This window comes from Manis javanica, chromosome 5 (assembly GCF_040802235.1).
Source record: "Manis javanica isolate MJ-LG chromosome 5, MJ_LKY, whole genome shotgun sequence".
Lineage (NCBI taxonomy): Eukaryota > Metazoa > Chordata > Mammalia > Pholidota > Manidae > Manis > Manis javanica.
Genome location: NC_133160.1, coordinates 170471807 through 170499398, shown reverse-complemented (window position 1 = coordinate 170499398; position 27592 = coordinate 170471807). Strand labels below are relative to the sequence as shown.

Genomic DNA, 27592 nt, shown 5'->3' with positions numbered 1-27592 from the left:
TGGAGCAGGGCTGCAGTGCGGGGCCCACACCCAGGCCTCCCGTGGGATCTGCCTTTAAGGTAGGTGCCCTCTGCCCTCTCTCTGAGGGCAGAGGTCAGTGTGAGCCATGGGGCTCTGCTCTGGCCTGGTCAAGTTGAGTGGCCGAGTGGGGGGTTTCCTCTGGTCTGGATGTGAGTGATGGCAGAGGAGGCGGTGGTGGCATGAACTGGGCCAAGCAGATGGGCCTGGGCTTTGGGACTCCAGATTGCCCCTGGAGCTTTGCCAGCCTGGGGACCATGGGGACAAGTAGATGCTTGGGCACATCATGCTTTGGTCCTGGCAGCCCCCTCCTTCCACTGGCTCCAGCTTCAGTCAGCCCCTGTGCCCCTGGAACTTCCACTCACCTGAGAGCCAGGGCTGGGAGACAGGAGGGCCCGGCTGCCAGCACCTGAGGGAGCAGGAAAGCCAGACGGGCCAGGAGTAGGGCAGCCCTGGACCAGGCCTGGGGCATGGAGCGTGGGCTTCTCTTTGCGGCCTGGGAGGGAGGGAGGGCGGGGGCAAGGGCTTGGAGAGCTGCACTCAGCCCCCAGTGAAGCCCAGAGGGAGCCCAGCCCTGACTATCAGGCCCTGTTTTCAGCTGACATGTCTGGGAAACCAGTAGGCATGAGACGCACATTGGGCGGAGAAGCCAGACAACTTCCGGGCCTAAAAGTCCTCGCCTCCCTGACTCCGTCAGCGAGGTCCCACTAGCAGGCACCGTTCCTGTTGGGCGACCCTTTCTCCAGCAGGGGGCAGAGAGGAGGGAGGGAGGGAGGGAAGGTGGTTGTGGGGCTGGGAGTGCTCCAAGGGGAGGCTCCAGAGGAGGCTAGGCCCCAGAAGGTGGGGGGCAGAGGACGTCACTCAGGGGGAGTCCTTGCAGAGACAGGGCTGTGGGCCTCCTTGCAGTGGGGGTGGGAGGGTGACATGTGGCCGGAGGAGGTTCCCGGAGTCTCCACCCACCCATCACACAGGGTCTGCAGGGCCCCAGAGCCCTCCTGGCTGTATGAGGGGTGGAGATAAGCCCCTTATTTCCATTCATTTCCACTTAAATTGTCTAAATATTATCCCAGGCAGCTCCCAAAGGCCCTTGGCCTCTCCCGCCCAGGAGCCGGGGCGGCCAGGAGGGAGTGGGGGGGGGGCTGCCCCCGAGGGCCAGCCTGCGCTGTGGCCCCACAGCAGGGTGTCCCTCCTCTCCCCCCACCCCTGCCCCTGGCCCAGCCCAGACTCTGAAGGGCAGATACGGCTCTTGGGGTGTCCACTGCTCTGGGCTGGGCGCAGGCTGGCTCAGGGGCCCCATAGGCGTCTGGGGGGCAAGGCTAGGCTGCCTAGAGAGTGCGCAGCAGTGGCCGGCCTGGCAGGGCGCGGGGCCAGCCCCTGGCCCCCTGGCTGAGCCCATCACCCCTGAAGGGGCCTTTCTCTGTGGCCAGGGTGTGGCGGGAGCCCCCAGCCTGCCCAGTGCCCAGCCCGACTGTTGGCGCCTCCCAGCCGGGCGGCCACAACCCTGATGTTGCTTTAATAAAACAAAGTTTTTCTTTCGTGTAGGGCCTCCAGTGGTGAAAGGACCGATTTACAGAGCCCCCCACGCCCCCCTCCTGGCGCCCTGCCCACACCGTGGTGGCGCTGGTCGAGGTGGGTAATTTATAGCTTCAACTTAGCACACTCACGCCGGGCCAGGCCGCCGGCATGACTGGGGCCTTTATCCCGTGGCCGCTGTAGAGCACGGCCTTTCTTCGGTGCTCACAGGCACCATTCACGGCTGGCCACCGCACTCCCTCCGGGCCACGTTCCTTATTAAGATGTTGGAAGCCTGTGGAGCCGGCTGGGTGAAAACAGAGGGCGTTTGCGCCCTGCAGCACACGGCCACAGGTGAGTGGCCTGGGCAGCGCTGTGGGCATAATTTCATTTCTTTGTTTTTTGGTTTAGCCCGACGCAGGTCTCCACCCGGGTAGATTGCCCTGGGCTTAGACTCCAGAGGTCACCCACATCTTTGCTCAGAGGCTCTTGGGTTTGTGCCTACCTGCCGGAGGCTGAGAAAGGCCTTCATCACGGTGTGTGATTGAGTGACCAGTGTGTGCAGGGTCCCCCCATCCCAGGACCTACTTCAAGGAGGAAGGGGTTAGGGTACTAGGGCCAGGCCTCCTGGGAGAGAAATTGGGAGCCCCGAAGACAGGCATACTGGGGTGGGCAGAGCTCAGGGGCTCCTGGAGAGGACCAGCTGCTGGGTGTGTGACTCACGGGCACACAGTGAATGCCTTAACATCAGCACCCCCCACACGGAGTCTTGGTGGTAGCTTTTTGGGGCCCAGGCCCAGCTCTGGGAGGGCACACATAGGCCATGGGCATGCGTGCATAGCGTGCGCATAGAGGGACACACTTGTGTGCTGTCTGCTAGGTGTCTGCACTTGGACCCAGCTAACTGGGCATCTTGACTGGGCGTCCTGAACTTGACAGGGCCACACCCTGCTTCTGACTCCCAGTGTCTGCCCGGCTCCTTGCCTGACCCAGCTCTCAGGCCTGAGCCCTGGAGTCCTCTGAGTCTGTCTGCCCTCTCACCAGGAGAGCACCTGCCGGATCACACTGTCCCGGGCCACCCCAGGTGCCTCTCACTGTGTCCCTGTGTGCACAGGGCCTCACAGTCTGTTCAGTGGAGCAGTCCTGGGGAGATGTGTGTGGGCCACACAGTCCTGATTGCCTGGCTGTATGGTGGCACTGGGGTCCTGAGAGCAGAGGTGGTCCTGCAGGGAACCCTGGCCTCTGCCTGCTGCCCGGCTGCCTTGGGCCAGCCCCCACCTGAACTCGCCTCAAGAAGTGGCCCACAGTGCCAGCAGGAGCCTACCATGCTGCCCCCTGTGCTCTGTGAGGGTGGCCCCACACTCCACCCCAGCCCATTCCCTGCCCAGGGCAGGAAGCAGAGGGCCACCCCCTCAGGGTGGGCTCAGGTTAAGGGTGCAGCGTCCCCCCACTGGGAACTGGTGCCTGGCGGGAGGCTTGCCCTGTTTGGTTCAGGCCGTAGGGGCTGCAGGGAGCTGCACTGGGGGGTCTCCCAGGCAGGAGGAGGAGCAGGTTCCCGTGCTGCAGGTGGCACTGGTCAGTTCAGCTCCTGGTCCTGGTCAGGAGCAGGTGGATGGCAGGTTCAGAGGGGCGGTGATGGCAGATGGGGCCCCACTTGGTCTGGCCATGTCCCAGGTTGTCTTACCCGATGCCTCTGGCAGGGGACTGGGGCAGGTTGCCTGGGTCTGGGCACTGGGGAGCCTGGACCCCTGGCCCTCTCTTTGGAGACGGGATTTTCCCTTCGTTCCCAGAATCATGGGGTAAGTGAAGGATAGTCCGGCCTGGGGTGGGGGGGAGGCCCCAAGGCAAGGCCCTGACAGGGTTAACAAGCCGCTTCCACCCCTACCGTTATGGCGGGTCATTAAAGCCCTATCTCCTGCCTGTGTCCTGGCCCTCCCGGGGCCTCCTGGGCCTTTGTCTCTCTTTCTAAGGCTCTGACAGGATCAGTGGGGGGTGGGGGGGGCCCAGGAAGAGGGGGGGCTGCAGCATACAAAGCCCCACCCCCAGCCCTGGCGCCTCTTCTGCCAGGATGCCAGCCCAGGGCCACTCCCATCCTAAGCTTGGGGGTGGGGAGGGGCACTGGCATGGGCCAGGCTGGGCAGGCGTCCCCCAAGCCCAGCCTGGGACGCATCCGCCCTGGCCACACCCGCGGCCACCCCTGCGCTGTTCCCAGGCCCTGGGGCGGAGAGTCCCCAGCCCTCCTCATTTGCCCATGCTTGGCTGCAGGTTGCTAGGAGCTGGGTGGGGGGGTGGGGGCGTGCTGCCGGCGGCAAGGCGGGTGGAGGATCCGGGTAAGGGCACGGGTGCCTGGGGACAAAGCCCTCCTGTGATTAAGTCATCTGCCCGGTGGCGCCATGCATGCCCCCCAGGCAACCGAGGGCCACGCCTGCCTACACCCAAGCGGCCCAGGCGGCCCAGCCGTCCTCCTATCCTGGGTCCAGGTGCACTGCCCTCCTCCGTAGTCAGGGCTGTCTGCCTCAGCACACCCGCCTGCCCGGCTGCCCATGACACCTGCCCAGCTCTGCCGCTGACCTGCAGGTGACCGCAGCCAAGACCTCTTTACCCCAGGGTACCGGTCTGTTCTGCAGGCTGGCTGAGCCTGGAAGGTCCCAGTGCCAGGGTGACCCTGTGCCCACACACCCCAGGTGCCTGATCCTCTTCCCTGACCCCACCCTCATGCCCTGTGGCCTTTCCCATCCTAAGCTTGGGTCTTAACTGGGAGTTGGTGAGGGGATGAAGGGGGGTTTCCAGAACTGGCTGGGGTGGGTGGGTGGACCACCTTGTTCAAGGGTGCACATGGGGAGGTCCCCAGAACCCCAGGCCTGGGTGGGCTGGTCTCGGCCTGTCTTGGTTCTCTGCACAACTCCCCACCATTTCAAAGGGAGACTTCAGTCTGCTGGGGACCCTGGGGCAATGGATTTGGGGATGAGACACCACAAATCAGTTTCCTCACTGAGCTCTCACTGAGGGCCCCTGCTGGCTCCGGCGGGCATTGAGGGGCCCTGGCCCAACCACAGCAAGGCCTGGGACCCCATCCTTGGCCTTTGTTTTAGGGCAGATGGGTGAGGAGGGCCGGTGGGGGTGTGTCAGCCCCCCAGACCTCAGTCATCTCACTGCCGAGGTGGGTGAGGAAGGCTCGATGCCTGGGCGGGCAATCTGGACATGGCAGTGGCAGGGCCCCTGGGGCCAGGCCTGCGCCGGATGGGTAGGATCATCGCTGGAGCCGTGCCCCAGATGGGGTTTCAGGATGGGGCGGGAACTTCCTGGGATTTACCTTAATCAGGGCCTGGACGGCAAAGTTTATCTCTGCCTCAGTCACACTTATCTCTGTCCTGGGAAGGGGGCAGGGTGGCGTCCCAGCTGGGGTGGCGCCCTGGGGCCAAGCCCAGAGGAGGCCTGGTGGCAGGGCAGGGGCCACCAAGAGCCTTGGTCGGGGCCTGGATGGGCCCTCCCGTGGTAGACCCTGCAGCAGTCCCTGGAGGATCCGCCAGGCAGAGGGTGGTGGTCAGCTCCCTGGGGCGCCCACAGAGGGTCCTGGGGGCCCGTTCTCTCCAGGGAGCCGCTCTGTGGCCTGGGGGCACACATGGGCATGAACAAGGTGCCCAGAGAGGGGGCGAGAGAGGGAGGGGCCTTCCTGCTGGAGGAAGGGCAGGAGGGGGATGGGAGCGGGCTTCAGCTGGACCCTGGTTCTTGCCATGTTCCCCCCTCCCACTGCAACTCCCCACTCGTCTGCCGTACTAGGACCTTGGCCGAGTCCCAGCTCCAGCAGAGGTTGCATACTTGAGACGCCTTCGCTCTGAACCTCTTTTCCTGCTCCATCTCTGCTGGGCCCAGGGCTGGGGGCTACAGGACGGCCAAAGAGAAACCCTTGTCCCCACCTCTGCCGAGAGCCCCACAGGTACCTGCTTAGCTGCCACCAGCGTACCTCCCAAGCTCGGGAATCGGCAGCTGCAGCCTGGAGTCCATCTGCATGCCTCGGGATTCCTAGCTCTGCCTGGCCCAGCCCCTGCTGCCCCATCTTTCCATGCCCTGCATCAGCTCACTTGCCAGCCAAGCATGTACGCCCCATTTCCTCTGGTCTCTACGTGGTAGATACCTATTGGTCCTCCAGTGCCCTGCACAGAGGCACCAATTTGGGGGCCTTCACCTTGGCTCACCCCACACCCAGGAAGCTTTAACTGTGGCTCTCAGGGCCCAGTGCCATTGGTCCCCTGCACTGAGGGCCGATGAGGGCTTCGTCCCCATGTTCTTGGGTGTGAAGGGGGTCAACACTCCACCCACGCAGGCCAGTCCCATTCCTCCCAAAAAAACAGCTGGGGCCTTCCGTGAGCTGCGGGGACCCCCGGACAGAGAGGAACCCAGAGTCCCATTGCTCGCCCCAGACCTAGCTGTCCCACGGGGCCCTTGGCTTCTTCCTTGGGGTCCCGGACTCTCCTGGTTTACAGCAGGAGCTCACCAGGTCTGTCCTGGGACTGTCTCTTGCACTGCTTCCCCCTCATGCCTCCTGCCTGCACCTGTCCCCTCCCGAGCCCACCCTGTCACATCACAGCCATGGGAGCAGGTGGCCATTTGCATGCTGACAGTCTCCCCTAGCCAGGGAGGAAGCTCCATAGAGCTTGGCCTTGTCCCAACAGTGCCTGCGACTGTGCTCAGTGACGGATGGTGGGACAGGGAAATCGTCGATGAGTGACCAGTCCGGTGTTCCTAGGTGGGAGGGAGGATGCACAGTGGTGGCCAGAGGAGTGGACATAGGTGCCTGAGGGTCTACAGGTCTGTGGATGGCCATGTGGTGTGCAGATGGCTGAGCGCATGCCTCGGGGTGCAGAGATGGGCATGGCTGGTGGGTCTGTGGGGGCTCAGACAAGTGGAGGAGGGCTGAGTAGGTGTAGGGGTGTCTATGGAGGATGGAGGTGTGGCAGGCGGCTGGAGGGAGCATATGGAGAATGCAGAATGGAAATGGAGGTCAGCATCTTCTGGGGTCCTGGGAGCTGGCACCCAGAGTGTGTGTGGTTTTCTGAGCTGTCAGGAAGGTGGTGAAGCCTCAAACAGGCTTGGCCCATTCAATCCCATGTGTCAGATACTGTGGCTTGTCGGGCCAGCGTGTGCCGGGTGGGCCTCCGGCTGGGAGGTGGCTGTCGGTACTAGCAGTGCGGGGACCCTGGGGAAGCACCAGGAGGCTGGAGTCCCACCAGGGTCTGGCTGGAGAATTCTGGCCACAGTGGGGCACGCTTTGCCTCCCCTTTGGTGAGCAGGGCCATTGGTGGCATGGGTGGGCAGGGGTGAGTCTCAGTGGTGGGAGCCTGGGCAGATGGGTGCCACCTGCCTCGGGGGGCCCAGCGAGAGCCCCCACGGCTCTCCCCGTGGGCACGAGGCCACAGCATGATGCTATGTCTGCCACGGGGGCATCACAGGCCAGTCCCCACCCACCTTGGTCCTGCTGGGCTAAGCCCGCTCAGGGCCACCCTGACTGGGGTCACTGAGCACGCAGAACACTGGGAGGAAGGAGCTGTCCCCCGCACACCCTGGCCGGCCTTTCTGGGTCTCCTGGCTTCTCCTGCCTTGTTACTGGGCTGTGGCAGCCTGGCTCTGGCGGGGGTCAGCCTGGGTCACCTTGGGGGCATTGGCTGTGGGAGAAGATGAGGGTCCTGGTTGGGCCTCCCCTGAGACCAGAGCCAGGAGAGGCAGAGGCAGCTGCCCGGATGCCAGGCTCCCACAGGACACAGCCAGCCTCATGCCTTCCGGACCCTCCACTCTGTGCCATTCACAGATGGGGCACCAAGGCTGGGCAGCGGGAGGGCCAAAAATGGCAGTGGTCCTGGCTGCAGAGCCCCAGACGGGCTGGGCTGGTGCACCCTGCCCGCCCAAGCTGCTGAGCTGGGGTGGCCATGCAGCCGGGCAGCAGGAACAAGGGTCCAGGCAAATCTGATCAGCCAGCCGACCCCCGAAGCTCCGTCGCTGCCCACCCAGCAACCTTCCTCCTCTCTGCCCGCCCTGCGTGCGCCCTGCCCCTGGAGGCCGGTCCCCTTCAGCAGGTAGAAGCAGGGCCCCAGCTCCCTGTCAGTGCTCTGGTCAGGTGGTGGCCACCCTGGTCCTTGCCCTGCCCCTGGTCTGGTGCCCTGTGCTAGTTTCAGGGCACTTCCCTGTGTGGAGGGAGCTGAAGGGGTGTGTGGGAGGCCCGTCCAGCTGCAGGTTCCATGCAGAAGCCCCGGAAGCATCCCACACATACCTGGAGCCTGGACGGAGTCACCATTTGGCAGCCAGTGGGTCTTGGCCTACCCCCCATGGAGATGACGCCCCTGGGCAGCGTGGGCCAGGCCCTCTCCCCGCCTGTCCCTGACACCCTGGGCTCCTGCTGGCCCTTGTTCCAGGGTCTGGGCTGGTCTACTCCAGGGAGCCCTGAGCTGGGAGTCCGGGTACTAACCCTGCTTCAGGCTGTGCATCCCAGTAAGCGTAAGCCTCAGTTTCTCCATCTGTAAAATGGAGATCATGACCAGTACCTGCCACTCCTGGCCAGGCAGGGAGCTGGGCAGTGGGCCCTGTGCCACGGGGGCCACTGTCACCCCAAAGGGGGCCCGGCGTCCCCGCTCCCTCTTTCTGCCCCAGGCCCAGGGCAGCATGGCTGTCAACAGGGTTTTCCTCTGGAAGCAGTTGTGCTCATGGCCCTCAAAGATGTAATTAAAGCATATTGGGTTTTTATGCTCCTGCCTAGGCTGGGGTGGAATCCAGGCTGGCCATGAAACTGGGCTGGGCTGACATCCAGTATCGGCGCATCGCCCCCTGCCCGCCTGCCCTCCCCGCCTCCATCAAAGCCTCCAGCCGGGGGCCTCTGCGGTCCGACAGACAAGGGCTTGCTGTGCCCACAGCCTCTTGGCCCCGACGGCTCCTGTTCACGTGAAGGCATCTTCTGCACCAACTGCTCCCAGGTAAGGGCAAGGGGCTTGCCCCACGCCCGTCAGGGGCGCTGCCCAAGTAGTGGGCAACCAGACCCTCAGCTTTGTCCTGCTGCTCCCTCTCCCCGTTCTTTATCTTCCAGGGTGGGCTTGGGGCATGAGGGGGCCTCGGAGGGGTGCCTGCCTGGCCTCCCACACCCTGTGGGGCTCCAGTGCTGATGAGAACTGTCTGCCAAAGCCTTGGGGACCAGTGGCCCGAGGGGCAGGAGCAGGGTGGGCACTGGGTGGGCACCTCCTCCAGGGAAGCCTTCCTGCCCTTCCCTGAGCCTGCAGTGCTTGGCCCCTCAGTGCACCTTGAGCTCAGGTTCCCCAAGGGACCCAAGGTAGCCACAGACCCTGGAACATCGCAGCCTCAGGCAGCCACCCTCGTGACCCTCAGTTCAGCCCCCCAGGCCTGGGCACTGGTGGCTGGGGTTGAGGGCGATCCTGAGAGTGCCAGGAGTGTCCTGCTCAAAACAGCTGCCCTGCCCTGGAACCACCTGCCCTCTGAGGTTTGGGGCTGGGGGCAGCATGCCCGGCTGTGGGGCCACATCACCTCACCCCTACCCAGAGTGTGTGGGGGCCCAGAGCCCCCAGTCACTGGTGGCAGTCACTCCCCCAGGGCTCTAGCTGCTGCTGCACTGTGACCATGTCACTTCCAACCTGGTACCCGTGCCACCCCAACCCCGACTCTGCCACTGTCTAACCCATCCCCTACCGTGAAACTTCCCCCCTCACTGGCCCTCTGTGGGCTTGTGTGCCCAGGCCAGGGACTGGCCCTGAGCCGCACACATTGGGTTCCAGTCCCCTGAGCCTCGGTCTGGTCTGTAGTCAGGGGACAGTGCCTGTCCTGGGCTGCGGGGGGAAGTCCAGGGCCCATGAGCAGGAAGCGCTTGGAGGGGCACCCCAGGGCCCTGTGAGGATTGAGATGGAGCCCTGGCCACGCCTGCTGAGCAGGGCTCAGTGGGAGGTGGGCACAGGCCCTTCGTGGACAGGCTGCAGGCAGAAGCCGGGGACACAGCAGGAGTGCTTCACAGGCTCTTGTGCCTGTCAGCACGCTGGTCTGCGGTGACTGTCTGTCCCCTCGAAGGGTGAGATCTGGTGCCTGGACTTTGGGGTCTGTGAACTTCAGTGTGAAGACAGGGTCCAGAGCCTGGCCATGAAGGAGGGGACAGCTAGAGAGCGGGGTTGCTGGAAAGCCCTGTCACCTGGTCCCTGTCTTTCTGTTCCCTCCTTTGCCTGAACCAAGCCCCTGCACAGAGTGATTGCCCAATAGCCTCCCTCCTGGCCAGGTGTCCAGCGAGGCCCTGGGCACTTCTCCTGGGAAGCTAGCATCACCTGCTGTCCCCGGCCAGGGGAGGGGCATGTCAGGCTGGGCCCACTGGGGCACCGGGGCCAGACAAGCCTGGGCTGGGGCCCCGGCACATTCCTGCCCTGTGAGTGTGTGAGGAGGGGGTTCCCAGAAGCGCCAGGAGGCCTGGCCCGGGGCCGCGGGAGCTGCCGGCACTTCCTGCTTGGTGCTCAAGTGCCAGAGCTCAAGAGAAACAGTCAATGAGGGCCTCAACCACCCGTCTCTCAGAGCCCTCCCACCACCCAGGGCCCTGGAGGCCTGCCCTCCCAGGGGTCCTGACCAGGCAGGGCCCAGGCCCTGTCGCTGCATCCTCTGGTGCCACCGAGCCTGTGCTGTGCCCTTGCCCGCTGTGCCCTTGCCCGCCGTGCCAGCCAGCTGCGGGCTGTCCTCGGCTCCCTGGTCAGAGCCCTGCCCTGGGCTGTCGCCATCTGTGCGAGGACACACAGGTTTGGGAGCCCTGGGGGCATTCCAAGAAGCAGAGGGAGGTGGGTAGATGATCAGGGCAAGGTGGGACCTGGGCAAGTCACAAGCTTTGCTGGTGGGGTGGGGTACCACTGCAGCCCCCACCCGCCCTGCTGAGGGGATAAGTGAGATCATGCTCCTGGCAGGCAAGCAGCACCTGGCGTGCAGGGTGCGCCCCTGAGGGAAGGCTGAGCACGTTGGGGCCGGCACAGACCCGGCTGTTTCTGCCTGGCTCCAGTGGCCCTTGGGTGGGGTGGGGCCTCCCTAGCAGGACACAGAGACCTCCTGAGCAGCTGAGAGGCTGGCCAGCTTGTCAGGCACCTTCTCCAGGAAGCCCTTCAACGCTGGGCTGGCCCACAGTGGTCCCCCAATGGAGAGGAGGGGTGAGAAGCGCAGTCCAGGCCCGAGGCTGGGGCCCCGGCCGCTGTGTTGGGTGACAGGACCTGCCTAGTGCCTGCTGCTGTGGAGGTGGGCTGAGGGTCAGCACCCCTTGCTGCTCATAATCTGGTGCCTGCCAAGAAAGGAGTCCCCAGAACCGCACTGGGGTCTTGTGCGGCCCAGTTGCTTGTGCCACTGGGGGAGGAGGGTTCTTTGGTTCCCTCCTTAAAGCCTGGAGGCCCAGGGCCTCCAGTGCCAGGCCTGTGGGCAGCCCTGACCCTCAGCTCTCAAGGCACACCCTCCCCTGTGGAGGCCGGGGGAAGGTGGGAGCCTCTAGGTGGGGGAAGAAAGTGAGCTGAGGGGCTGAGACTGGATGGTGCGCTCCTGGCAGAGGCCAGCGCCCCAGGGCAGAAAGGCTCTGCAGAGCCCTGCCATCTGGCCCCGCCCTGGCTCGCTCTGCGTGTGAGCTGCCTGAGGGCCGGGGCACAGGGACGCTGGCTGGCTTGGCATGTGCTCCTCATTCCTAGAGGCCTCCCCAGCGTGGTGCTTGTGCGGGAGGCCACCCCACCTCAGGCCCACCCAGTGCCCCGGATGCCTCGCCCTGGCCTGGTGCAAGACAACCCACCCAGCAGCCCCAGCCCATCGGGGGGAGGCAGGGCTGGTCCCTGGTGGGAGCTGCCCTCCAGGTCCACAGGGGCCTGAGGGTCGTTGGCCCCCAACCTCGATGCAGCGCAGAGGGTGAGGGGGCCTCCTGGGGTCCCAGAGCAGGGGCTAGAGCTGGGCCAGCGGAACCACTGGTCTCCAGAACAGAGGCTGCCCCCCACACTGCCCACCAGTTGCGGGTGGGGGCTGCCTGCACCCTTGCGAATGCTGGGCCTTACCAGGTGTGGGGACCAAACCCCCTCTGGGCAGACTGAGACCGTTGTGGTCCCTCTCCCGTGTCCCCTGCTGCCCTAGCCTTGGGTGCGGCAGGGACTCTGGGAGGAGCCTCTGGGAGTGAGCCCCTAGCCCAGGAAGCTTACGGGGGCTGGTGAACCTCCACGGTGTGTGTGGGGTGGGGCAGGGATCCTGTGGAGAGGCGACCAGACATTGCTGGCTGGAGGGCGCCCTGGGGGCCTCCCAGGGATGACCTGTGCCCCCCTTCCCTCTGCCCCACGGCACTGCTGCTCCCGGCATGCTCTGTATTTGCTTGTTGGGTCCTCTGCTGTCTGCTCCCCCACCCCCCACAAGGCCAACCCCACAGCGGTGCCCCGGGGCCTGGAGCAGTGTTGGAACAGAGATGGCACTCGGCGCTTTTGTCCTGTGAATAAAGGAGTGACTGAGTGTGTGACAGTCCTGGTCTGGGGGGGCCCCATCCTGCCAGTGGGCGCTCACAGTTCAGCTGGACACACTGTCCTCGCGGGCCCCTGTCACTGCCGAGCTCCGCCGACAGCGCATATGGGGGAAGAGCGCCCCCTGGCGGGACCCCTGGGGCTCACTGGAACCCCAGCTCTCTGCCAGGCCCCCTGCTCTCCCAGGGTATGGGAAGCCCAGCTCTGTCCCGAAGACCAGGATTCTGTCCCACAGTGGCTACTGCCAGAACTGCCCCTGGGCAGACCCGGCCCCTACGGGTGGACAGGCACCATGCTTCGGGAGCTGCAGCAGGCAGACGGCAGGCCCGGGCCAGCAGTGTCCTTTCTCCGGAGTCCCAGAGCTCCCGGACTGGCTGCCTCACACATACTCCTGCCAGGAAGGTACACAGACGCCCGCCTCGCCCGCCCGTCCCCATCTTTGCCCCCGCTCAGGGTCTGCAAGGCAGAGGGAAGGCGTGGGAGGGCAGAGCCACCGGGAGGTGGCCCCACTGTGTTCCAGAGAGCGGATCCGGGAGGCCCAGGTGAGGGAGCCTGGATCGCTCCCCACGTGCTCTCTGCCCGCTGGAGGCTCAGGCTGGTTTGGCCGTGCTCGCTGCAGGCCATGCAGCCTAGCGGCTCCCTCTCAACCACAGCAGCCCGCTGGGGAGTGTCGGGGTCCCTGCCCTGCGTGTCAGGAGAGCTGGAGCCAGGGGGGCCCAGATGTCCTGGGGTCTGGGGTCTGGGGAGCGGAGGCTGATTCCCCACGCCAGGCGGACAGGCACACACTCCCGCTCATGGACACGCCACAGCGCAGCCCCCAAAGAGCCTTGGCTGAGCTGGGACCCCACTTCTCCAGCCTCATCCAGCCTTAGCAGTGAGGCAACGAGCTAGTTGTCCCCCTGCAGACTGTTTCCTGAGTGGCCTGGTGGCCTGCTGGGCCCTCCACTCTGAGACCCTGACAGTATACAGGAGACATGAGCCCAGAGCACCCGGGGCAGACGAGGGGCAGGAAGGAGCTCAGAGCCTGGGTGCTCATGCCCAGGTAGCACGGGCATGTGGGCACAGCCATCACCAGTGGGTCCTTCCCTGGGTGGGGTGGCCAACCCAAGGAGGGCCCTCCGGGGCACCCTCTCCGCCACGCAGCAACCCTCCTTCCCTTGTACTCTGAGGGGCCGAAGGGCTTTGAGCTTCTTGCCCAGGCTGGGGACAGCTGTGAGTAGAGGCTGTACCAGTCAGGGGTGGCAGTGGCCAAAGAGAGTGGGGGTGATCTGCACGTGGGCTAATGGGGCTAGGCAGGTGTTGTGGGCAGCCCCGTGGGGTCAGTGAGGGCTGTGTGAAGAAAAACACCTGTTGGGGCCCCAGCCGAACCCTCTCAGAGGCGGGGGTTGGGGGTGGGGAGCACCTGGCCGGGTGGCCTGCAGGGGGTGCCATTGGGCCAGCCTGAGCTTCCAGCAGGAGCCTCCAGCGAATCCAGCCAGGCTGTGGACGGCCGCAACTGCAGGGACAGGTGGGCAGTGGGTAGCAAGCAGCCCAGCCTTGGGCTGCGGTGACAGAGAGCTGCGCACTGGAGCCTTAAACAGACGCTTATTCCTCAGTCCTGGCGGCTGGGTATCTGAGTCCTGGCTGCTTCGGGGTGAGGGCCCACTTCCTGGCCTGCAGACGGCCGCCTGATCACCATGTCCTCATGCAGTGGAGAGAGGACACTGACTCCACGGGACCCCCACCCCTGTCCTCACCTAAGCCTGGTCACCTGGTGCCCTCCGCCGGGGACGCGCACACTCAGTCCGTAACAGTGCGTTGCCCCTACGGGCTGGGGGACCCAGGCCCAGGGCCACGCACCAGGGGGAGGGGCTGGTGACCCTCACCTCCTATGCCCTGGCAGGAGGGGCAGCCTTCTACCTGGGGACAGTCCTGGGGGTGCTCGGGCCACACGGCCTCCACGGCCACTGCTGCCACCTGGCTGGTATTTCCTCCCTCCTGCTCAGCAATGGGGACCCAGAGGTGGCCCCCAGGTCTTTCCCCACATCCCCATCCTGACAGGATGCCCTGTGGCACTGATGGTATTGATGTGCAGAGACTATAGGGGTGCGGAAGTCCAGACCTGTGGCCGCATGCCTGGCTGTGGCCATGTTTACCCATGGAAGACAGTGCCAGGGCCCGCCCAGCCTCACAGCCTGAGGCCCTGGGCTCCAGGATAAACACGCATTCAACCGTACAAGGCTTCTTTGTCCTGGAGAGAGGCTCCCAGCCCAGGGTACTGCCCAGCGGCCTGTGTCCTCAGTGTGGCCAGCTGCCTTGCGTGGCCTCCTCTGGGTTACCTCCTGGCTTGGCTTCAGTGGCCTCAGCAGGGCACAGGGCCCTGGGCAGCTTTGGAGTTGGCTAGGCAGGCTGAGCTGGGCGAGGAGGAGGCCCTGCAGCCTCGGCAGGGCAGCTCCGACATCACAAGGGAAAGGGGGAGCCCTGTGGCCACGTGGCCGCTGCTGACTCTGGGCAGAAGGGGGGCTGCCTACACGCTGCTCCTGCGCCCCGCCACCAGCCCATGACCTCTGGTCCTCGTCTGTGCAGTGGGCCATGGTGGGGTCCTGAAGCCCCTCAGCTTCTAAGTCCTCCTGGTGGGTAGTGAGCCCCATTTTGGGCAGGGTGAGATGTGGGGTCTGTGTGTGAGGGAGTGGGTGGCAAGGGGGTCCCTGTGTAGGGGGGCAGGGGGAAAGGGGTCCCTGTGTGGGGAGGTGGGGAGAGGGTCCCTGCGCAAGGTAAAAAGGGTCCCCAGTGGGGGTGAGGGGTGGGATGGGAGTCCTGTGTGGGGAGGGGGAAGGGGAGAAGGGGTCCCTGGGCAGGGGGTTGGGATGGGGGGTCCCTGTGTAGGGAGGGTGTCTCTGTGCAGGGCACAGGGGAGTGGGGTGGGGGCTCCTGTCCCTGAAGAGGGGAGGGTTTCCTCTGCAGGAGAGAAAGGAATCTTGTGCAGGGGCAGATGGTAGAGGTGCCAGAGCCAGGGGCAGGGCTGACTTAGGGTGGTGACAGGGAGGGATACCAGCTCTGGTGTGAGCTGGAGACACATGTGCCGGGCAGGAGATATTCCTCCTGGAAGGGTCCTGAGCTGTTCTGTGCAGGATTTGCAGTGTCTGGTGTGGCCAGGTGGCCCCATGTCCCTGGCCACACACCCCCTGGCAGCTGTATTGAGCATGGGACCTGGTGGGGGTGGTCCAAGGATGGGGAGGTGCTGGCACTGGAGCACAGGTGGGTGGTGGGGCACAGGGACAGAGGTGGGGATGTTCAGGGGCCAGGTGGCCCCAGCCTGGCCTTTTGACCTGTACCAGGCACTTTCCTCTGGATACCCTGTGAACCAATGTGCCCTCTGCCAGTGGGGCCCTGGGTACCCCTCTGGCCAGGGCCCCCAGTGCCTCCTGAGCAAGGACAGCACGCTGGTCACACCCCTGGGCCATGGCCCACGGCCAGCAGTGACCCTTGGTGACAGCTGGATGTGTCACTGCTGCCTGAAGCAGGCCAGCCCTGGAGCCGGCTGCTCGGGGGCAGGGGACCACACTCTCACGGGGGATGCCCGGAGGCCCACTGCCGGGCAGGCCGCAGCCTGGATGCCTGTGTGGGGACCCCTGCTCCCGGCTGACGAGAAAGCACTCCTTTGCGGGTGGCTCTAGGCCTGGGCATGAGCAACTCATCTGCGGCTTCGTGCGTTTCCTTGGCTGTGACAGTGAGCTGCCAGGTGCCGCTGCGGCCAAGACCCTCACTTTGGTCAAGACCAGGACAGCCCAGAGTTTCAACTTGAGGGAAACTTTATTTAGTCTTGTTAAAGTAATCTAGTTTAAAAACAGGTTGAGGGTAACAGAAAAAAGAACATGGAACCTTCCACAGATAGGTGGGTGGACGGCGGCAGCGCAGGCAGGCTGGGCCCGCGTCAGATCTTCTCCATCTTGGAAATGAGGTCGTCACAGATCCGTGTCAGTTCATCATTCTCTTTAGTCTGAAGGAGAAATATCAAGTCCCTGGGTTTCCTGCCACTCATGTACGGCAGCAACAGGCCCAGCCTGGGCGCGGGGCTCCAGGGACCAGGAGGGCACCCCCACCACTGGCAGTGGGCCTGACCCCTGCCCACCTTCTGCTCCACAGCCGTCTCCAGTGAGTGGATGCGCGTCTGCTCCTTCCGCAGGCTTGCCTGGAAGGCCAGGGCCTCTGCCTGGGCCTTGCTCCGGACCTGGGCGATCTCCTCATTGGCCCTGGGGAGTAGGGTGGGGGTGAGCCCACCAGCCCAGCCCTAGGGGAGCCCCGCCCTGCTGCAGGCTTGTTGAGGGTGCCCTTCTCCGCCCCAACTCACAGCCTGAGTTTCTCCTCCGCGTGGGCTTTCAGCGCCTGGTACCTCTGGCCTTCCTTTTCAATCCTGACTATGTAGTCCTGGACACACTTCTTCAGCGATTCTTCGTTCTTTAAGGAACCAGCAGACATCAACTGCTAACACTGTTTTCTGCTCAAGACTAACCCAGCTTGGCTTTGGGGACCCCAGGGCAAGACGGGACAGTCGGCCCGTGGAGGCTCTCTGGGATTCTAACGGAACAGCAGCCCGGATGAGGAAGGCCACAAAGAAATAGCATTTCCTGTTTTCCTTTTGAAAAAGGCCCCTCTACATGCACCCCTGGCCATCCTCCTCAGCTCGCCTGGCACACACAGCCTACTGTGCCTCTGCCCAGGCACTGCTGAGGTTAGCAGGCCCGGCATTGGGTTCAAGGAGCAGCCTATAGCTGCCATGCCCCGGCAACGGCAGGAGCATTTGGACATACATAGCTGAGACCTTGTACCCCTGGGGGCACCTCTGCACCCAGATACAACACACAAGTTCAGCCACATGCGTCACCCGTGGGGCAGGCCCGCGTGTGGCCCTGGTCACCTTCCTCTCTGTTGAACCCTAGCGCTGGGGCGGCTTGAGCTCCATTTACCCGGCTCAGGAGTCCTGCCAAGCCCTGCGGGCTCTGAGGCCTAGACTGCCATGACACTTTTGGGTATAGAAAGCAGTTATGTTTGGAAGATCATGTTAGAAGGAACTTCAGGCACAATCTCCTCTTCCGCGGAGTGACCCTCAGACTTGCTTCTGCCATGCAGCTGGGGGCAGCTGCTGACCGCCCTGAGGCCCAGGCTGAGACCGCGCGGGCCCAGCTTGTCCTGACTCCAGGGCCAGGGTCTCCACCTCTCAGTGGCACCCTTTGGCACTTCTCCCTTGGCAGGAGGGCTGGGGTCCAGTATGCCCGCACCTGGAGGCTTGGCTGGGCTGCCTGCAGCTCCACCATGGCCTCCCAGTGATAGCCATGCGTGACGGGCACTGCCCCACCATGTGTGCAGCCCCCTGCATCTCCGGGAGGTGACTGGCTCCTTCACCTATCTCCCCTTGCTGAGGTGCTGGCCTGATGCCAAGGAAGGAGGGGGCTGCAGCCAGGGTCAGCTGTGGGGCTGGGGAACCCCGCCCAAGCCTTGTGCCCACAGTGCCCAGCCTTTGCCGGGCAGCCCTGCATGTGTTCTGAGTCCCAGGTGCCCCCCAGCACAGGCCCCCCTTGGAAGGCAGCTGCTGCGCCAGGGGCCGCTGAACACCTTGGCACACCCCTGGCCCTGCAGTCCCCCTGCTCCCTCCCCTCCCCTGGCAGACAGCACCTTGGCCTCCAGCAGGACTGGCCTTGCAGCCTCGGGTGCTGAGCTGTGCTGTCCCACAAGGGATGGCAGTCCCTGACCTCAACAAGGTGAGGGCATGAGGAAGCTCGGCTCAGCCACTGCCCGCTGCCCACCGACCTGGACTGCCTGACCACCCACCGCACGGTAGCCTTCGATCGCCTCCTTCTGCTTCTCAAACCGCTTGAAAAGGTCAGAGAACGACTTCTCCATGGAACTCAGGTCTGTGGCCAGTTGGTCTTTTTCTTTCAGAACCTTCTGGATCTCGGCTTTGGAGAGCTCCTTCTGTTTCTGAGCCTCCTCTTGAGAAGACAAACACAGGCACTAAGAGTCAGAGCAGCAGCCAGCTGCTGGTGCGCGGGAGGCCGTGTGGCAGTGCCCCTCTCCACCCAGCTGTTCTGGAGCTTGAGGCCCAGAAGACGGCTGTTTCCTCAACACACCAGCTCTGGCCCGAACCTGAGGGCATGCAGGGAACCCAGGCCCTGACTGCAGAGGTCTGAGGAAGGGATGGTGCTGAGACCCACAGGCCTGTAACCACCCCGCAGGAACACCTGAGGGGACTCTGCAGTCAATCCCCGCTGTTGGGGGCCCCTGGGAACCGAGTCCCTGACCAGGCCCAGCCCCCCACCTGGACACACCCACCCAGGGCCCGGGACCCAGAAGATGCAGCTCAGACACACGGCCACCTAGCAGTGCGGGGACAGACCAGGCGCAGCACCCATGGAAGGGATTCCGTCTGATCCCTGCTGTGACCTCAGATGCCAGCTCAGGATCAGGCCAGCTTTAAGACCATGAGTGCCCGGAACTCACCCATCGCCTGGTACACGATCCCCTCAAACCCGTCCATGATCTTCCTGTGGGAAGGAGACCCATCTGAGTGTGCGCGGTAGGCGGCCCCAAGGCAGAGCCACGCTGCGCGGGCCTTACCCCATCTCCAGGTTCTTGGCGTGCAGGGCCTCACACTGGCTCCGCAGCAGCAGGTTCTCCTTCTGAACTGCCTCCACCTGTACGCACCACATGCCATGTTGGTCTGGGCAGCTTGCCAGCTGGCACCCAACAAGAGCACTGCTGCCCGCCCCAGGCACTGTCAGGGCCCAGCAGGCTCCCTTCTGTGGCAGTTGTGCACAGGGGTCCCATGGGCCTCCAGAAGGCCTTGTTTGTGTGCAGGGGATCTGGGAGAGCAGCCTACTGAGGAGAGGGGCCCAGCAGCCAAGACCATAGCAGGACACAGCTGTGGGCAGAAGTGGCCGGGGTACATTGGGTCACGTGTCACAGGCCCCCTCAGCCCTCCTCAGGAGGGGCTTGGCTGGATCCCTCTCTGGGGGTTTCTGGGGCAGAGGGACTGGGGGCTGAAGGTGCAGCCTGCTGGCTGTCTAGGCCAGGGTGCATGGACAGCAGATCAGACCCACCACACAGACGGGTTCTCTCGGTGAGGCGCTGGGCAGAAACACAGGACTTGGCTAACTGGGTGGCAGGGGCTGTTGGGGAACCAGGGAGCAGATGCCCGAGGTTCTATGCCGGTAGCAGCTGGGGGAAGGCCGGCACAGAGCTGCCACCCTCAGCTCTCAGTGAAGGGCAGCTGGGGCGGTGCACTGGGAAGCCACCCTCCCCTGCCTCATCCTCACTGCCGCATCCAGGTCCCTCTGGCTGTACTGCAGCATGTCCACGATGGGGCCCAGGGGTGGCTGCAGGGGCCCGAGAACACACAGAGGAGGGCACAGCACCTGTGTGGGTGACAGACCAGCTAGGCCACAACTCCTCTGGCACCCTCCCCACCCGTCGCCTGGCATCCTGAAGCCTCCAGATCTCAGGGATGTAAACCTGGGCCCTTCAAATGGCATGCCCAGACAGGCACAGCACTTACGGGGACACCTGCAGCTCCCGGGGAGTCAAGTTCCACCAGCTTCACTTCAGGACCTTCCAAAGAAGGTGCGTCTGCCACCTGCATGCTGAGGCCACAAAACAGAACATAAATGTGCCCACTTTTCTTCCAGAGCAGGGGTCAGCCCAAGTTTTTCCCAAAGGCTCAGAGAATAAACATTTTAGGATTTAAGGGCCACATAGCCCAACTGCTAACATATTGTGATGGCAGCCATATAGATACAGAGCAGGACGGCCGTGGCCATGCCAGGGAACCTCATGTGCACAGCCGGCCAGGGGGCACACCTGACCCAGGCCTACAGGTCTGGCTTATGGCCTGCGTCCTGTGCCCGGCTGCCTGTGCTGCCCACTGTCACAAGGATGGCCACCATTCTGGCTCAGCTCTGCACTGACTGCTCCAGTTCCCCAGGGTCGGCCTGTCAGAGGGTGTCTAGCAGTCTCTGGTTGATGGTGCGCCTGGCCGTGGCCGGCCTCTGGCCCACCCCATGAGCCCAGCATAAGGGGGTTGTACCTGCTGCTCTTGGGGGCTGCAGCTGCCGGCCTCTGAGGGCTGTCCTTCAGAAGTGGGTCAAATTTGAGGTACAAGGACTGCTTCCGCAGGGCTGACTCCTTGAACTGAAGGGGATGGGAAGGTCAGCTTTGCCATTGTCCCTGATGGGTGATGGCCCTGAAGAGGCCCATGGGGGTCTTCTCACTGGACAAAGGTCCCAGCAGAGATCACAACACATCAGGGGACACCTCCCAGGGTGTGACTGCGCCTGGCCACAGAGCAGTGCCTCTAGCAGAGCACCCAGGATAGGACTCCCTGGGACCACAGGGCACTGCTTAGACAGGTGGCTGTGGGCAGACATACACACAGCTGACATGCGGGTAGAAGTGGCATGATTGCTGAGGGATGACCGTGGCATGGGACTATCTAGAAAAAGTCAATTTTTGAGACATATACTTCAGGGAAGGCTGTCTTACTTACTGAGGACATCCCAAACTGCTCCAGGTAATCCACCTCGGCCCCCGTGCCTAAAACTGAGAGGGAGCGTGTCAGCACTGTGGTCACCCCACTGGGATGCGCTCTGGCTTGGTGAGATAGATGGTTACTGTGCAGGGCACTCCAGAGCCTGACTATGCTGTGTGGACAGCGAGCTGCACCCCCTCCCCACTTGTCCTAGGCACCCCTTGCTTAAAAGTGGGGTCTTGGCCCCGGCACCAGCGGCCCTCGGGCTGGCTCACTCTGTGGGGCCGTCTGCCTGCAGTCTGAGTTATCCGTCCCCTTCAGAGTGACAACCAAGTGTCCCTCACAGAGCTGAAGTGCTCAAATTGAGAACTGCTAAAGCTGCCCCAGAAAATTCTTCCTGAAAACATAACCTTTGCTTAAAAAAGCTAAGGGTGCCTCATGCCATTAGGCCAAAGACTTAACGTAAGACCCAAAACTATGAAATTCTTGAGAAAACATAGGGGTTTCACAATATTGGACTTGACAGTGATGTCTTACATTTGATGTGAAAAGCACATGACAAAAGAAAAAATGGACAAACTGGACATCTGCAGACCATGCACCCGATGGAGGATTCTTCTCTGGGCCACACTAGAAACCCTCACAACTCAACCAGTGCGAGGGGCAAAGGTGAGAGTAGCCGTTTCCCCATATACGAGGAGCTTGGTGCGCTCAGCTGTCAGGTGGCAGCTTGGGCACAGCGGGATGGCTGTATCTGAAGGCCAGAGAGCAGGGAGTGCTGGTGGGGGCTGACATGCTGGGCCCTCCCACGTTGCTGTAGGGGAAGTAAAGGTGTGCAGCTGTGGAACAGTTAACAGGTGCCATGTGACTCTCACAGGCACACGCAGACCTGAGAGAAATGAGGACCACAGATCCACAGGAAAACGCACACACGACCACCCAGAGCAGCCTTGCTCCAACAGTGGAAAGGTGGAGGCCCGCCCAAAGGTCCACCTGCTGATGGCTGACCCGAGCTGGCTCCGCCCACAGAGGGGAATAGCGGTTGGCCATAAAGAGGAACAGAGTCCTGCTACCCGCTGTAGCAGGGAGGAACCTCAGACACGTTCTGCTCAGTGAAAAGGGGACCAAACCCCAGAGGTCGTGCGGCTCCTGGGTCCCTGTGGGGTGGCAGGGCTACCATGGCAGAGCCCAGCCAGGGGATCTGGTCACCCTGCATGCCCCATGCTCCCCACCCTGGCAGCTCAGCAGCCACGGCTGAGGCCCTACAGGTCGCCAGCTGCCCTTCACAGCAGTCCCACCCTGAGCTGTCACTGACGGCAGCTCAGCTGAGCGACTGCGCCACCTCCAGTGGGGCAGGCACCCCACTGCTTCCCGTGCATCTGTGCACAGCCTCCTTCCGGTCTTTTGCCATTTTCCTGAGTCCATGATTTGCATTTCTACAAGACCTTTTTACTAAAGGTATTTCATCAGTATACCCCTTTTGGGTAAACTAGAAGTTTCTACATGGAGTGCTTAAAGTCAGGGGACAGTTAGGCCTGTGGGACAACCCCCCACAAATGCCGCCAGGCACAGGGCAGACAAGGGGTGACCCGGGGGCGGCATACCCTCGGCCGGGTCTCGGAAGCGCTCCTCCTCTGGGTCCGTGGTGGGCTCTGGCCCCCGCTGAGGAGCAGGGCATGCTGGAGCAGCAGGCAGGGCAGAGGGCTCGCTGCCTGGGCTGTTGGAGGGAGCCAGTGCACCCGGAGAATCCGCGGTCCCCTCCTGGAAGGACAGGTCGTCACCTGGGCAGCTGTTTGGGCATCTCATGCAGTCCCACCCCAACAGTGTGTCCCGCCCAGTCACCAGGGCCTCTGTTCTGACATACGCCCGTGGTGGTATGTGTGCAAACCCACTCCGTACCTCACCCGTCGCTTCTCTGGTCCCTGCTGAGGTTGTCACCAGGGGCATGCCATCCACTGAGGCTTCTGGCACCTGCCTGAGGAGATGGGGTCAGCAGGCCCCCCGCCCCCAGCATGGAGCCGCCACCCACCTTGTGAATGACCCTGAGAAAGCCAGGATGGAGGCAACGCTGGGGCCCCAGCAGAGCCAGCTCCCCCAGCCCCAACCCCCACCCGCTGAGGACCACAAGCCTTGGAGATTGGCAGGAAGTGTGAGGGGTTCAACTCAACACTAGGCAAAGGGGCTAGTCACCCTTCCTGCTGGCAACCAGGCCAGCAGGCTCTGGGCACCCCATGTTCCCAGAGCGGGGAATGCTAAGGGCACAACAGAGCTGGCTGCTGCACCACAGGCCTCAGGAGCTCCCCTCTGCTGGGCATCTTCCCAGGCCTCCCAGGCTTGTTACAGGTAAGACTCTTGAAGCCCGAGGACAGTGCCCTGGAGAGGGCAGGACAGGTGGGGGAAACTCCTTTCCTGCTGTTTTCCACCTGCTCTGCTGGCTGCCCATACCCTCTTCAGCCTCAGGACTGGGTGGCAATAGCCTGTGGTCTGTGCCACCGAGGCCCCTCCTCGGGCACATAAGGGACTTCTCTGGCCCAGGCTCTCCAGCACACTCTACTAAGCAGATACCCCAACATTGCCACCCTGTACTCACTGGCTCAAAGGCAAGTCCTCTGTGGCCATGGGGCCAACGCTCAGCTGCTTGGCCACAGGCCTGGCTGATCTGCTCTTGGGCTGCTGCGAGGGCCAGGCCTCCCCACCACCTCTGGACAGGTCGAAGCTTGGGTCATCCAGCTTGTCCCAGTCCAGGATGTGAGATCCCCAAGGAGGCAGAACGGGACCCTTGCCTGCCTCTGTGAGGGCCTCTTCCTGCCCTGCTTCTGGCCCTCTCAAAGGGGCTTTGAGGCCAGGTCTCTTCCCCAGGGTCCCTGGTGGGGGTGACCTTTCGCTGGAGGTCTGGTCAGAGAAGTCAAATTCTAGCCTCGCAGGCCCGCCTGGCGAGGGGTCGGCCCTCCGGCCGCTGGCCCCTTCCGCCTGAGAACGTGGAGACATGGCGCCCTCGGCCTCCTGAGGGCTAGCTGGGGCGGTGTTCTCGGGGCCAGAAGCATCCTCAGGGCGGGCTGGGGCTTCGCCAGGCAGGCCTGCGAGGGGCCCTTCTCTGCGTGCCCCCTGAGGGTGAGCACCGTGTGGCAAGGTGGGTGAGGAAGCAGAGATGCAGCCCCCGCCTCCTCCGGCGGCTCTGGGGGTGTCCTCCGGTCTATCCTGGGGTGCCGTTCCAGGAGGGTCTTCCAGGACGTCAGAGGCAGACGTGACGCTCCACTCTGAGGAGGAGGAGTGAGCACTTTCCTCGGAGGATCGTCCAAGGCTCCCAGACATCTGTGCTGGGGATGCCGCTTGGTGTTGAGGACTTCCCAGCATCTGGGAAGAGCCGGAGGGACCCAGGCTAGTCAGGGGAGCTGAGGTGGGTCTGCTGGAACACCTGTCTTCAGAGGCTGGTCTCAAGTGCCCTGGAGGTGGGTTGGCATCAGCCACTGCTGGTTTCTGTTGAATTCCATTGGTTGTTTTGGTGTCCACTTCCTTAGCAAACTGTTGGCTTTTTAGAAAAACAGTTAATGATAAGAAACCTACAGTTTCAATTACATTTTAGTTCACATGATATCATTAGCTAAACACAGGGAAAAACGTTGTGGTGGCTCTTTTCTCAGGGTGACTACCCCAAGTGGGTCCCCAAAAGTCAAAGCCTGGTGGGCCACCTGGGCACAAAGACTTCTGGGGAGACAGAGCAAAAGCCTGACAAATGATCAGTTAGGGTTGTCTGCCCTTTCCCTTGGGGACCACCCTACATGGTCAGGGCCCATCAGAGCACGAGGGTCAAGCCTTTCACTGGAGAGAGAAAGGCAAGGGTGAGAACACTGCCTTTAGACAGAGCAGGGCCCTCCCAGCCTCCTGCCCCCGCTCAGCTGCCCTGGGGGTGGGAAGCTTCCTGGCCCTCAAAGTATGTTGGACCTTGGCGGCCCGGAGACAGGGCTGAGTGAACAAGTTTCCCTTCCTCTTGCGGCTGTTAGGAAACAGTGATCGACTCTACTCTTGTTGAGATGAATTTCAAAAAGTACAAAAGTGAAGCTGGAAAGTAGTAGCAAGGAAGCTGGGAGGAGGGGCAGATCCAGGTTCCAGGCACTGCCCCTGGGGCATGGGGATGCAGACCCAAGGACGTTTTACTTAAGTGAAGGGCATTTTGGTGGTATTTTGCTTTTACATAGCTTCTCTGCTCATCTGATATCTGTTCAAAACAAAAGGCAAGTCTTATACAATTTAAATCAGTAAAAACCAGAACAAAAATGTGGTAATGAGGCCATTTCCCACTCTGGATAGAGAGGGTCCCTGGAGACCCCAGATGGGTTAGTGCAGCCTAATCTAGGGAGAAGGATCCTCCTTGCCAGACCAAAGTGGGAAAAGGTCAAAGCCAAGTGTTTAAAAATCGAATCCCATAGCCTCTCTCATTCTGCCTAGATTATACAAGACAGTTTCTGTGCCTCTAAAAGTAAGATCTATCTGCAAATTTCCTCCACAGCTTGATGTTGACAATGCAAAGCTGACTTGCAAACAGAAGGGAGACGCCACTGGAATTAAAAAAAACAAAAACAAGACCAGAGAATCCTTCCTCAGAGATGTGGTCAGGACATTTCACGGAACTAGAGGAACAAAAACCAAGACCAATTTGTTGGCGAAGAAAAGGAGTAAGAAACCTCAGCTTCCAAAGCGTTTGATGTGGTGCGCTGGCCTGTGCACTGCTCCAGCTGAGCAGAGACCAGGAGAAACCCAGCCGGATGCAGCAGATAATGAAACAGAACCGTCCTCCACATCTCCACAGATGTCACAAACTGCAGTTTGCACACAGTGCCCCACTTACTTCTCTTTCTGGGTCCAGATTTGATGGGAGTTTTCTAATCCAATGGTGTCATCCAGAGCAAAACAAAGCTCAAATTGGCTGCTCATGCTAGGACTTAAAATCCGGTGTGTCTGTGGGTCCCTCAGAGGTGTCTGAAAAGTTACCTGTTGGGGAGAGGGGAGCACCTGTTCAATGATTCAGGTCTCAACTGCCATCCATGCTGGCAGGCTGCGCCCTGCTACCTCAGTAAGTCACCAGGCACGCAGACCCAGGGTGACCTGACAGACACACAGACCTTCCCCAGGCACAACACGCTTGCCTTCATTGCTTTGGCAGTGCTCTTGGGTGGCACATTTTCTTTCTGTGACAGACGCAGAACAGTAGATCTTCCGGTAAGTTCCGGTGGTAAAAACAGGAAGTCACAGTTTTCTGTACTTTTGTCACCAGTGACATTTTTGTCATTGAAGATCTGCAGACTCATTCTGGAAAGGCAAGCAGAAGGGAGACCCCCCCCTAGAATTAAAAAAAAACAAAAACAAAACCACAGAGCATCCTTTCTCAGCGTGAGGACTGGGTTGTCCAGACACACAGACATGACAGGAGTCAGTGCTGCAGAACTGCAGAATGCCCCCTTCGCACACAGGGTCACCGCTCAAGCAGCCTGTCCTCCTCCAGACCGTCCCAATCCTGCTTCGGGGGAGCACAATCTACCAGGTCTAAGAGCTAGAAGGGTCTTTGGCCTGAAGGGCAAAGAGGAAGAATAGTACCCTCAAAACAACTTGAACTTTGTGGGCAAAACTCCTTCAGGAGACAGGTGACAGCCAGTCTGTTAGAAGGCTGGAAGAGACAGCCCAGGTCTCCGCACAGGCCTCTGCTCAAGGCCCTAGAGCTGGAGCAGGCTGCCCTTAGCAGAGAAAAGGGAAGCAGAATGGTGCCATGGCCTACTCTTACCCTCAGGGCTGGGAAATGGGGACCAGAGTAGGACATCAGGAGGGTGGAGGGACACCTAGGGGCATAACAACCCCTTGGGGAATGGAGATGCTTCTACACTGGGGCTTGGAATCTAGAAACACACCAGGGGTCTCCGGTGAGGCCCAGAGCTTCTAGAACAGCCCCACTCCTCTTTCCCAAGGTCTTCATGATGGTTACCAACCTGACATTCCCAATCTAGGAATCACCTGCTCAAGGGGGTCCCCAGGTACTTGCTGGTGGTAGTGTTCCTAGGGGCTACAGTGTGAAGAGGAGCAAAGTGTGGGTGGCTGGGATAGAGGGAGCAAGGGCAGCCTGGAAAGTAAAGGAGCTCTTGGAAGGCATCGGGGTGGGGGGGGACGCTGCTATGCAGGACAAGGAGGGGGCCAGGGAGCAGTAGGCAGATGGGAGGCCCTACAACGGCCTGCCAGCACTCAGCCCTGCTTGACCAGCAGGCCCAAACTGTGCGCACGTAAGAGAGGGAAACAGAAGGCAAGGGCGAGTCTTAGGTTCTACCTCAGCAAGTGGGTAAAACGGGGGGCTGGGTGGCTGCGGGACGTGTGAGGGGGGCCTAGGGGACCTATCTGGCAGTGCCTCAACGGGGGAGGCGCGAGAGCAGCCGGGGCTGGAAGGCTGGGAAGGGCCCCCAGCAGGTGCGGCCAGGGTCGCGGATGGCCCCCAGGTGGGGAGCAGAGGAAGCGGCACGAAGCTGCCTGGGGCGCAGGGGCGGCGCGGCGCGGCGGGGCGGGGCTAGAGGCGAGCGTTCCGAGCCAGGGTCACCGGCGGCGCTTTCAGCTGCATGGAGTCACAGGGGAGGCTCTGACGCGAACCTCCGGTGCCAGAGGGCGGCACAGAGCCAGTCAGGGTGCAGCCGTCCAGGTATCCGTGTCCCGCCTGCGGCGGCCGGGGCGGTCCGAGGGATGAGGGACAGGCGGGCTTCCCCGCCGCCTACCTGCAGGCCGCTGCAAGGAGCCGAAGGTGCGGAAGCGCCGAGTCCGGGAGTGAGACCGCCCGCCGCCGATTCAAATACCGACGGTTTGCGCCGCGGCCAATCAGCGCGCGGCAGGGGATGTGACGCACGGGACGCTGGCGGCCAATGGGAGGCCTTGCCTCTTGGCCACGTCCCCACGCGCCTGCTGTTCTGCTTCCGGGGCGATGGGCCCGCTGGGCGCGGGGGGCACTGGGAGTGCCGGGGAGCCGCGGCTCGCTGAACTGGCGGAGGGGAGGGGCTGCTTGTTGGCAGGTGGTGTTTACAGGGCTCGTGGTTGCCCTGTGATC

The 27592-nt window shown here is 62.4% G+C and overlaps 1 protein-coding gene and 1 long non-coding RNA gene across 6 annotated transcripts; one reads left to right on the top strand and one right to left on the bottom strand.

The window, feature by feature from the left end:
* On the top strand, positions 1-25373 carry LOC140849678 (uncharacterized). Of its 2 annotated transcripts, none has more exons than XR_012131864.1 (4): positions 1-59; positions 1561-1884; positions 8279-8492; positions 25028-25373. It is a non-coding gene; the product is annotated as an uncharacterized lncRNA (long non-coding RNA). The 2 variants fall into 2 exon arrangements; XR_012131863.1 differs by having other exon boundaries at positions 24-59; positions 1561-1647.
* TACC3 (transforming acidic coiled-coil containing protein 3) lies at positions 15779-27541 on the bottom strand. 4 transcript variants are annotated; one of them, XM_017640673.3, is made up of 16 exons: positions 27267-27541; positions 25641-25827; positions 25367-25509; positions 23111-24049; positions 22420-22495; positions 22125-22281; positions 20539-20591; positions 20080-20183; positions 19552-19636; positions 19313-19411; positions 18615-18691; positions 18498-18541; positions 17829-17989; positions 16351-16457; positions 16132-16252; positions 15779-15999 (listed from the first exon to the last, which is right to left on the bottom strand). In XM_017640673.3, exons 2-16 carry the CDS (start codon positions 25824-25826, stop codon positions 15934-15936), a joined length of 2418 nt encoding a protein of 805 aa, XP_017496162.3. In that variant the 5' UTR covers position 25827; positions 27267-27541; the 3' UTR covers positions 15779-15933. The 4 variants fall into 4 exon arrangements, with proteins under 4 accessions (XP_017496162.3, XP_017496165.3, XP_073094032.1 ...); XM_017640676.3 differs by having other exon boundaries at positions 25665-25827; XM_073237931.1 differs by lacking the exon at positions 27267-27541 and adding an exon at positions 26524-26671.
* Between the last annotated feature and the right edge of the window lie 51 nt (positions 27542-27592).

Coding starts and splice junctions, on each gene's coding strand:
- TACC3 (XM_017640673.3), bottom strand. CDS start 25,826: ATGAGTCTGCAGATCTTCAATGACAAAAATGTCACTGGTGACAAAAGT. Junction 20,592..22,124: donor CTTCCGAGACCCGGCCGAGG/GTATGCCGCCCC, acceptor GCTCCCTCTCAG/TTTTAGGCACGGGGGCCGAG. Junction 16,458..17,828: donor CGATCGAAGGCTACCGTGCG/GTGGGTGGTCAG, acceptor GGTTCCTTAAAG/AACGAAGAATCGCTGAAGAA.